At 42.0% G+C, this 10,162-nt stretch overlaps 1 protein-coding gene across 3 annotated transcripts; it reads right to left on the minus strand.

Annotated features, from left to right (window-relative positions):
* Positions 1–843: 843 nt before the first annotated feature.
* Positions 844–7,077, minus strand: LOC139367704 (mRNA export factor-like). Of its 3 annotated transcripts, none has more exons than XM_071106000.1 (13): positions 7,007–7,077; positions 6,558–6,676; positions 6,325–6,429; positions 6,117–6,209; positions 5,945–6,031; positions 5,709–5,795; positions 5,300–5,371; positions 2,344–2,472; positions 2,011–2,117; positions 1,838–1,913; positions 1,524–1,718; positions 1,312–1,397; positions 844–1,133 (listed from the first exon to the last, which is right to left on the minus strand). In XM_071106000.1, coding segments are annotated over exons 2-13 (1,119 nt in total). In that variant the 5' UTR covers positions 6,639–6,676; positions 7,007–7,077; the 3' UTR covers positions 844–1,132. The 3 variants fall into 3 exon arrangements, with proteins under 3 accessions (XP_070962101.1, XP_070962103.1, XP_070962102.1); XM_071106002.1 differs by having other exon boundaries at positions 2,365–2,472; positions 7,007–7,074; XM_071106001.1 differs by lacking the exon at positions 844–1,133 and having other exon boundaries at positions 1,308–1,397; positions 2,365–2,472; positions 7,007–7,058.
* Between the last annotated feature and the right edge of the window lie 3,085 nt (positions 7,078–10,162).

Raw genomic sequence — 10,162 nt, forward strand, 5'->3', positions numbered from 1 at the left:
CCAACAGTAGAGTTTCGTTGTAGCCCTTGACAAACGTACATAATTCAAATCATTGTGGGCTTGATGATTAGTTGACCAGTTGAATCAGGTGTGCTTGTCCAGGGTTACAATAAAAATGTGGGGTAATCGACCAGGGTTGGGAAACACTGATCTAAACCAAACCCTAAACATGGCTGTCTAAATTCTGCTTGTAGTCTACTATCGTATAGAACTAAACATTTTCCTGCAGCATTTTTCAGTTTATCGTGCAGAGTACTTTAGCTATACATTATAGTAGCCTACTATAGACAAGGGAATTTAGAGATACTGGGACCTGTAGCTATTGATGCCAGCAGGTAGCCTGGCGGGTAGGAGCGATGGGCCAGTAACCGAAAGGTTGCTGTATTGAATCCCAGAGCCGACAAGGTAAAAATCTGTTCTGAGCAAGGCAGTTAACCCACTGTTTTCCAGGTGCTAATTTCAATTAAGGCAGCCCCCTAAGTATCCCCTTTCCCAAATTCAGTGTCCCTCTTATAGAAATCCAAATGGGTGAAATAGGGTAATGTTCAGTTACAGAAGCCCAGCATACCATGTATGTTCTATGCATTGTTTGTTTAGTGTTCTAAACATATGTGAATATGTGCAGGGGTTGGCTCCCGAGTGGAGCAGCAGTCTAAAGTACTGCATCTCAGAGCAAAAGGCATCACTGCATCACATCCGGCCGTGATTGGAAGTCCCATAGGGCGGCGCACAACTGGTCCGGGGTAGGCCGTCATTGTAAATAAGAATTGTTCTTAACTGACACACCGAGTTAAATTTAAAAAATATGTGCAAGAGAATGAAAAAAGGTGTTGCAAAAAACAGTTGGATAGTGTAACTTGTCTTTATCTACTCATTTATGTCATTCTCCAATATCGTTAAATTGTACAACAACGTAACAGAAAAAAAAAACATTACTTTAAATGCAACCATGGTATCGTGACAAAATAAAATAGATATTTCAAAACAATATCTTATCACTCTGCAACCCCTATTTTGCAAGCACCAGCTCCACCATTGGTGTTGGCACAGGAAAGGAACAGGGTCGTGCAGGCATGACGTGTGCATTTGACAACCCTCCATTTTGCAAACAACAGGCGAGATACTGGACAAATCTAGAGACATGAGAGAAATGTACAAGCCATTAAGTCTGTTGCTTTCAAGTCTTTTCTTGTCCACCAATATACATGTGGTTCTACATTTCTTAATGAGAGCATAGAAAATCATGTCTTGACAGTCACCATAGAGGTGACCAAACATGACTGATGAAATGACAATGGCATTCTGACTCACCATTTCTTGTTCCGTGGTTTCAGCTCCTCAGTAGCATTACGCAGGAAGATGTAGTTCTTTTTCTGAGGGTTGTAGTACTCATGTCCCTGAGGTTTAACACAAAGATGTATCAATTTAGCTTATTTAAAATATTGCCTGGCCATTTTGAAGGAATAGAAATAGTCTTAAATCAACCTATCTATCATAACATGAGGTACGAGATAAAATGTTACCTTTGACCAATCATAGCTGGAGGCGTAAGCAAAGATGTTGCCGTTGTTGTTGAAGGAGCATGCTGTGATTGGCTGATCCAGCTGCTCTGAGGTCTTCAGCTTGGTGCGGGCGTCTTTATCCCAGAAGCTGAAGCGACCATCTGACCCAACAGTCGCCAGTGTCCCGTGGACAGGGTGGAAGGAGATGGCATTTACCTGTTTAATCAGAGACAGCAAGGTGTTTGCATGAAAAACACCCCAATACATTATGCTACCTACTGACTGTAGCCAAATGTATATGAAAGCAGGGTGTAGAGAGCACAAGCTGCACTCACAGCATAGATGTCTTGTGGTGTGGCTGTGTTGGTTCCATTCGACCTGTGGCACTTAAAGGTGAAGTTATCCTTGGCTCTACAACACAAAAACACATTGTGGTGAGTAGGGTGCCGTGGGTGGTAGCCAAGGTCTTTCTCACAGTTTAAGGAACAGCCTGGTTTGTGGCACTCACGGGTTAGGAGGGTTGATGTAGTGAATTGCAACCCGCCCTTCAATACTTCCGAGAGCAAATCCAGCAGGCTTGTTCTGTTTGTCCTTAAAAATGGCTATGCAGCGGTGCTGATACAGGGAGATGGAAGAGGTAGTGTTAGGGTGTACACCACAGGCATGAACTATTCATGAATAATTGATAATCAATGGAAACTGCACTCTGAAAAGGTGTGTGTATGTACAGTAGTAGACAGTCCTGTAAATGTATTGTTCATTTTTTTTTTATGTAACCTTTATTTATCCAGGAAGTCCCAATGAGGTCAAAAGAACTCTTTTAGGGAGACCTGTAAGTCACCTGGTATGTGAGACCAGTCACCTGGTGTTTGAGTGGTGAGTCTATCCTCCTAAACTCAGACGGCTGGTTTTCAAGCTGATATACAATCAAACCTCGGTCTGCAGACGCTACCACTGCCATGGGGTACACCTGAAAACAACAGGGAACCAATCAGCCGAGTTGACAACACATGACTTATTAAAACCAGCGGCCTCATTTATAACCGTTGCATACATTTCACACCAAATACCTGCGCACGCCATTTCTGAAAAGAATGCGTACGTCTAAAAATAGAGATTTATAAACTTGGTGCACACCATACATACGCATGTTTCCCGTTATAAATCAGACCTGTCATAAAACTGAGCATGCGTGAACGAGTATTAAATCTCCACCCGGAAAACGCCCTCCGTTCACTTTTTACAGTGACAATAACACTCCCTTTATTTTCTGTATATTTGTCACTATTGGAATTAGGCCACGGCAATTTCTATAAAAAAAGATCAATGGTATATTTGATCACATTTCTGTAGAGGTGTGGGAAGAAAGTTATGCTATTTTGCAGTAACTTGTCTATTTACTGTGTTGGCAGAAAGTTTTTTTTTTAAATGCAGTAATTTATGCTGTATTGACCATTTCTGAAAGAGAAAACAATTGGCATACAGTAGTAGCACACATACAGTGCCTTGCGAAAGTATTCGGCCCCCTTTAACTTCGCGACCTTTTGCCACATTTCAGGCTTCAAACATAAAGATATAAAACTATTTTTTTGTGAAGAATCAACAACAAGTGGGACACAATCATGAAGTGGAACGACATTTATTGGATATTTCAAACTTTTTTAACAAATCAAAAACTGAAAAATTGGGCGTGCAAAATTATTCAGCCCCTTTACTTTCAGTGCAGCAAACTCTCTCCAGAAGTTCAGTGAGGATCTCTGAATGATCCAATGTTGACCTAAATGACTAATGATGATAAATACAATCCACCTGTGTGTAATCAAGTCTCCGTATAAATGCACCTGCACTGTGATAGTCTCAGAGGTCTGTTAAAAGCGCAGAGAGCATCATGAAGAACAAGGAACACACCAGCCAGGTCCGAGATACTGTTGTGAAGAAGTTGAAAGCCGGATTTGGATACAAAAAGATTTTCCAAGCTTTAAACATCCCAAGGAGCACTGTGCAAGCGATAATATTGAAATGGAAGGAGTATCAGACCACTGCAAATCTACCAAGACCTGGCCGTCCCTCTAAACTTTCAGCTCATACAAGGAGAAGACTGATCAGAGATGCAGCCAAGAGGCCCATGATCACTCTGGATGAACTGCAGAGATCTACAGCTGAGGTGGGAGACTGTCCATAGGACAACAATCAGTCGTATATTGCACAAATCTGGCCTTTATGGAAGAGTGGCAAGAAGAAAGCCATTTCTTAAAGATATCCATAAAAAGTGTTGTTTAAAGTTTGCCACAAGCCACCTGGGAGACACACCAAACATGTGGAAGAAGGTGCTTTGGTCAGATGAAACCAAAATTGAACTTTTTGGCAGCAATGCAAAATGTTATGTTTGGCGTAAAAGCAACACAGCTCATCACCCTGAACACACCATACCCACTGTCAAACATGGTGGTGGCAGCATCATGGTTTGGGCCTGCTTTTCTTCAGCAGGGACAGGGAAGATGGTTAAAATTGATGGGAAGATGGATGGAGCCAAATACAGGACCATTCTGGAAGAAAACCTGATGGATTCTGCAAAAGACCTGAGACTGGGACAGAGATTTGTCTTCCAACAAGACAATGATCCAAAACATAAAGCAAAATCTACAATGGAATGGTTCAAAAATAAACATATCCAGGTGTTAGAATGGCCAAGTCAAAGTCCAGACCTGAATCCAATCGAGAATCTGAGGAAAGAACTGAAAACTGCTGTTCACAAATGCTCTCCATCCAACCTCACTGAGCTCGAGCTGTTTTGCAAGGAGGAATGGGAAAGAATGTCAGTCTCTCGATGTGCAAAACTGATAAAGACATACCCCAAGCGACTTACAGCTGTAATCACAGCAAAAGGTGGCGCTACAAAGTATTAACTTAAGGGGGCTGAATAATTTTGCACGCCCAATTTTTCAGTTTTTGATTTGTTAAAAAAGTTTGAAATATCCAATAAATGTCGTTCCACTTCATGATTGTGTCCCACTTGTTGTTGATTCTTCACAAAAAAATACAGTTTTATATCTTTATGTTTGAAGCCTGAAATGTGGCAAAAGGTCGCAAAGTTCAAGGGGGACGAATACTTACGCAAAGGCACTGTACTTCAAAGTACAAGATCAACTGTGTTGATGTCCACCTGTTACATTCGTCTGTCGGCTAGAAACCAAGCTGCATATGTCATCACGTATAGCAAAACTTGAAATACATTGCCTATCTATTTACATAGACCCAATTAAATGAGATGCACATGGTAATTTGTTGTATGGCTATTTCAGGAATATGAACCCATCACAGCCATAAAAATTAAGGAATTTATTCAGAAATAATTACGAAAATAACAATTCTGTAATTATTTTAGAATCTAAAAACCAAACACACTTGATATTTTCTATTCTCACTAACAGCAAATGGCTGCATCTCATTATTATGTGTTTATGAATAAGCGTGTCACCATATACCCCATTTGCACAGGCCAACTTTCCTGATTGCAATACTTAAACCGCCAGAAGATGCGCGTACGCATGTCTTAATTTGTGTGGAGGAAAATACATTCTCACGTCAAGTTCTGTGACAACTTTTGTGGTAAACTGGCACATGCATATTTTGGGGTATATTTTGTACGTACGCACCGTTTATAAATGAGGCCCCAGGACAGCACACTTTAAGCAATTATTTGGGGAACATTTAACTCTGCTGAATGCTATTTAGAGCTATTATAGAAAACCACTTAAAGAATATGAATCACTGGAGCTTTAGCACTAGGTCCTCACCACATCTGCACAGTAGCACCTCTCTGGCAACTGCAGAGACATCATTGGGTTGGGCGAGCGGGTGTCCCAGAACTACAGCAGAGCAAATCAAACAAATAAATGAACGATTAAAAGTATAACTAAGAATGACTTTATGATCACAATGGGGAAATGTTGTTTGTGACACTGTAAATTAAAACATATCATCAAAGCATACAAATTCATGGGTGACTCATAATGATTTAACTGTACACAATATACACTTCACATCAGTACAATGTCAACTGTAAGCCAGCCCGCTGAACATTCTAGTGACTGTCATTCATGAGCCTTACTGCCACTGGGATAAAGGACTGTTTGGCTCTATTCCTTTAATAACCTATAATAACTAATATATATATATATATATATTTTTTTTTTTTTTTCTTACCTTCAGAGTTTTGTCCCAGCTGCCTGTCATGATGCAGTTGTAGTTGGGGGCTTTGATCCAGTGGACTGTTCTGATAGGAGCATCATGCTAAATGGAAACACAAATCAAAGACCATTTCTAATATGATCTAGTGTCAACAGAACTTGTCAATGCATTCAAGGGAAGCACAGAGAGGTGATAAAACTACAAATTGAAAAATAACACTGAAAACAGTATTCATAGCCTGAAATATTTACCTGTGCGATCTGTATTGCCTGGTTGCTGTTGAGGTCCCACATTTTGGCAGTCTTGTCACAAGACGCAGTGAAAACCTTGCTACCGTCCTAAAAGCGCAAGGGAACGAATAAGTCAAGTTTCATTCAAACACCTCATATGGTTGGTAAAGATATGTAATGTGAGGGGGCCTACTTCGCTCCAGCAGACATCAAGGACGGGACCCGTGTGCATCTGCTGGGCTTTGGGGACTGTCTGCCCGTTGTCCTGTACCTCCCAACACCTCACCTGGAAAAATGTAAGAAAACAGTCTCATATGTTGTTACAAAGTGAATGGGTTTTAGACTCATAGCAACAAACATAAGTATGAAGTGGGCACTTTAAGTGGACCATGACGACTCACATCATTGGCCCAGGATCCCCCTATCAAGAAGTTCCCTGGCATGGCAGGAGGACTGAACGCCAAGCAACTGATGCTGTCATCTGGGGGTGAGGTTACTTCCACATCCTGTATGAGATAACATATAATTCAAAATCAAATATATTTGAATTACACCTCTCAGAACAAGTTATACTAGTAAAATATTGATTATTAAGCAGGTTACATATAGGGAATGTTATGAGCTAGCTACTTACCTTCATTGGGTTGTGGGTGTCCGTGGTTGCCGCTCCAAATCCCCCAGCGCCAAAGCCAGTGCTGGCCCCGAACAAACTCATGACGTCGGATTCACTTGAGCCAACACGCGGTTAGTGATCTTAAATGGTACAGAATAGACAGCATTACAATAACGTGGTTATTCAATTAACCTTACCATGATAGTATACATAAAGTACAATAACGCAAGAGGACCGCTAGCGAGTGGTTGTCAAATTGTGGCAACAGATTTAGTTATTTTTGGGCTTCAGTGATAGAACGTTAGCTAAATGAATGGAGGTTACTCATAAACCATTATCATGTTGTTCACTTAGCAAGCAATGCATCTGCACCAAATTATCATATCAACCGACGCATTGATACTAAATAGCTTACTTTTGTCCCAGTGAAATGCAGTAGTTTCAAATGTGTACATATCAATTGTGTTTACCTTTTTTTTACGCTGAGGAGAAGCTTGGTTGAAGAAGAAAACGCAGCGCAATGAGCGGAAAAGGAAGTGCTTTCATTGCACATGCGTCGGCAATGTAGGGCCAGTTCCAGGTAGTATTCATTGCAGACGCGCTGCACAGATAATCTCGTCTCACAATGAAATACGGGTTTTACATGTAAAAAGTAGTTAAATCGGAATCTAGTGATATCTGGTTATCTTGACGTTGTTCTAATTCCTCCCATGATATAAAACGACGTTTACACACTTTCAAGGATTAGTGTGCACGATAAACATTTATTTGGGTGTTACCTATTCAATATAATCAACAAGACAAACCAAACAACATATTCTCTTAAAAATGGAAGTCATGCAATAAAGTTGAATATTTGTGTTGTCATTGTAAAAATCAGGTTTAAAATCATTTGAACTAGACTTTGTATTTGCTTTTTTGAACAAATCAGGACTTTCTTTGATACCATGTGGATAGCTTGTATATTCTTGTTTACTATTTGAAATCAACAACCTCTTATATCCAAGGTGCCTGCTCAGAGTGTTTTTCTTAAATTGAGTTGCACCCCATGCCCTCAGAACAGCCTCAATTTGTTGGGGCATGGATTCTACAAGGTGTCGAAAGCGTTCCACAGGGATGCTGGCCCATGTTGACTCTGATGATTCCCACTGTTGTCAAGTTGGCTGGGTGTCCTTTGGGTGGTGGACCATTCTTGATACACACAGGAAACTTTTGACCCTGAAAATCACAGCAGCTTTGCAGTTCTTGTCACAAACCGGTGCACCTGGCACCTACTACCATAGCCCATTTAAAGGCACTTAAATATTATATCTTGCCCATCCACCCTCTGAATGGCACACAAACACAATCCATGTCTTTATTGTCTCAAGGCTTAAAAATCCTTATTTAACCTGTCTCTTCACATTCATCTACACTGATTTGAAGTGGATGTAACAAGTGACATCAACAAGGGATCATAGCTTTCACATGGATTCAACTGATCAGTCTATGTCATGGAAAGAGAAGGTGTTGTTAATGTTTGTATACTCGGTGTATGTTATTATATATTACACACACACTCACACACACCACAAAGATGTCATCCTAACTTCTCCCACATTTTCTGTCATCTCAATTTGAATAATGTGCTCTTATTAAAGGACATCTGGCTATTTTCACCTACTGACAGTCTGCTATGATGAAGTATAAAGATCTCAGATAAGCCTGTAAAAGCTGCAACTGTATATGCATTCGTTAATCAAGACCTTTCTTGAGTTAACATATGGGATGGTGCAACTGTTGAGAATCTGAGTCTATGGTTGTTGTGAGGGAAAGGGGTTGAGAGTGTATGAGTGTGTGTGTGTGTTTCTTTTTTCTTTTCTTTTTTCTTTAGGGGTGGATGATTTTAAATATGTTACCTGGCCTTGATGACTCCTTGCTGTCCCCAGTCCACCTGGCCGTGCTGCTGCTCCAGTTTCAACTGTTCTGCCTGCGGCTATGGAACCCTGTCCTGTTCACCGGACGTGCTACCTGTCCCAGACCTGTTGTTTTCAACTCCCTATAGACAGCAGGAGCGGTAGAGATACTCTGGATGATCGGCTATGAAAATCCAACTGCCATTTACTCCTGAGGTGCTGACCTGTTGCACCCTCGACAACCCCTGTGATTATTATTATCTGACCCTGCTGGTCATCTATGAACATTTGAACATCTTGGCCATGTTCTGTTATAATCTCCACCCCGCACAGCCAGAAGAGGACTGGCCACCCCTCATAGCCTGGTTCCTCTCTAGGTTTCTTCCTAGGTTTATGCCTTTCTAGGGAGTTTTTCCTAGCCACCGTGCTTCTACACCTGCATTGCTTGCTGTTTGGGGTTTTAGGCTGGGTTTCTATACAGCACTTTGATATATCAGCTGATGTAAGAAGGGCTTTATAAATACATTTGATTTGATTAGATTTTTTTCTACATAACATTCGGTTGAAGTCGGAAATGTACATACACCTCAGCCAAATACATTCTAACTCAGTTTTTCGATGGTATTGAGGTCAGGGCTGGCCACTCCAATACCTTGACTTTGTTGTCCTTAACCATTTTGCCACAACTTTGGAAGTATGCTTGGGGTCAAGACCCATTTGCGACCAAGCTTTAACTTCCTGACTGATGTCTTGAGATGTTGCTTCAATATATCCACATATTTTTCCTTCCTCATGTGCCATCTATTTTGTGAAGTGCACCAGTCCCTCCTGCAGCAAAGCACCCCCACAACATGATACTGCCACCCCGTGCTTCATGGTTGGGATGGTGTTCTTCGGCTTGCAAACCTCCCCCTTTTTCCTCCAAACATAACAATGATCATACCGGGCACTATGAGCACCTGGTATGCCGTTCGGACTGACCAACGCTCCCGCAGTGTTCCAGGCCCTGGTCAATGATGTGCTCCATGACATGTTGAACCGATTTGTGTTTGTCTACCTCGACAACATCCTCATTTATTCGTGGTCAGTTCAAGATCACGTCCTCCATTTCCGACAGGTCCTCCAGCGTCTCCTGGAGAACCAGCTTTCGTGATGGCGGAGAAATGCGAGTTCCATCGATCCACCATCTCCTTCCTAGGATACGTCATCGCTGCAGGGAATAGAGCGGTGGTAGATTGGCCTCAACCCACATCCAGAGTGCAGCTGCAACGTTTCCTGGGGTTTGCTCATTTCTACCGTTGTTTCATCTGGCGTTACAGCACCCTTGCTTCACCCCTCTCTGCATTCACCTCTCCCAAGGTTCCATTAATATGGTCTCCAGCAGCTGACCGGGCATTCTCAGACCTCAAGCAGCGATTCACTACAGCTCCCATCTTAATCTATTCGGTCCCGTCCCGTCAGTTCATGGTGGAGGTTGATGCCTCGGACGTCGAAGTGGGGGCAGTCCTGTCCCAGCATTCTGCCCAGGACCAGAAGCTGCATCCCTGCACCTTCCTTTCCCATCGTCTTAACCCCACTGAGAGGAACTATGACGTGAGAAATTGAGAATTGCTCGCAGTTAAGATGCTGTCGGAGGAGTGGAGTCACTGGTTAGAAGGGTCGGAACATCCATTCTTGGTGTGGACGAACCATAAGAACCTGGAATAGTTCCACACCGCAAAGCGCCTCAAC

This window comes from Oncorhynchus clarkii, chromosome 16, assembly GCF_045791955.1.
Source record: "Oncorhynchus clarkii lewisi isolate Uvic-CL-2024 chromosome 16, UVic_Ocla_1.0, whole genome shotgun sequence".
NCBI classification, from domain to species: Eukaryota; Metazoa; Chordata; class Actinopteri; order Salmoniformes; family Salmonidae; genus Oncorhynchus; species Oncorhynchus clarkii.

What these genes read in the sequence shown, in the direction of transcription:
- LOC139367704 (XM_071106000.1), bottom strand. Translation starts at nt 6,638, where the DNA reads ATGAGTTTGTTCGGGGCCAGCACTGGCTTTGGCGCTGGGGGATTTGGA. An exon ending in GGGGATCCTGGGCCAATGAT is followed by an intron (nt 6,210 to 6,324) that starts GTGAGTCGTCAT and finishes ACATTTTTCCAG; the next exon opens with GTGAGGTGTTGGGAGGTACA. An exon ending in CCAGCTATGATTGGTCAAAG is followed by an intron (nt 1,398 to 1,523) that starts GTAACATTTTAT and finishes GTTAAACCTCAG; the next exon opens with GGACATGAGTACTACAACCC.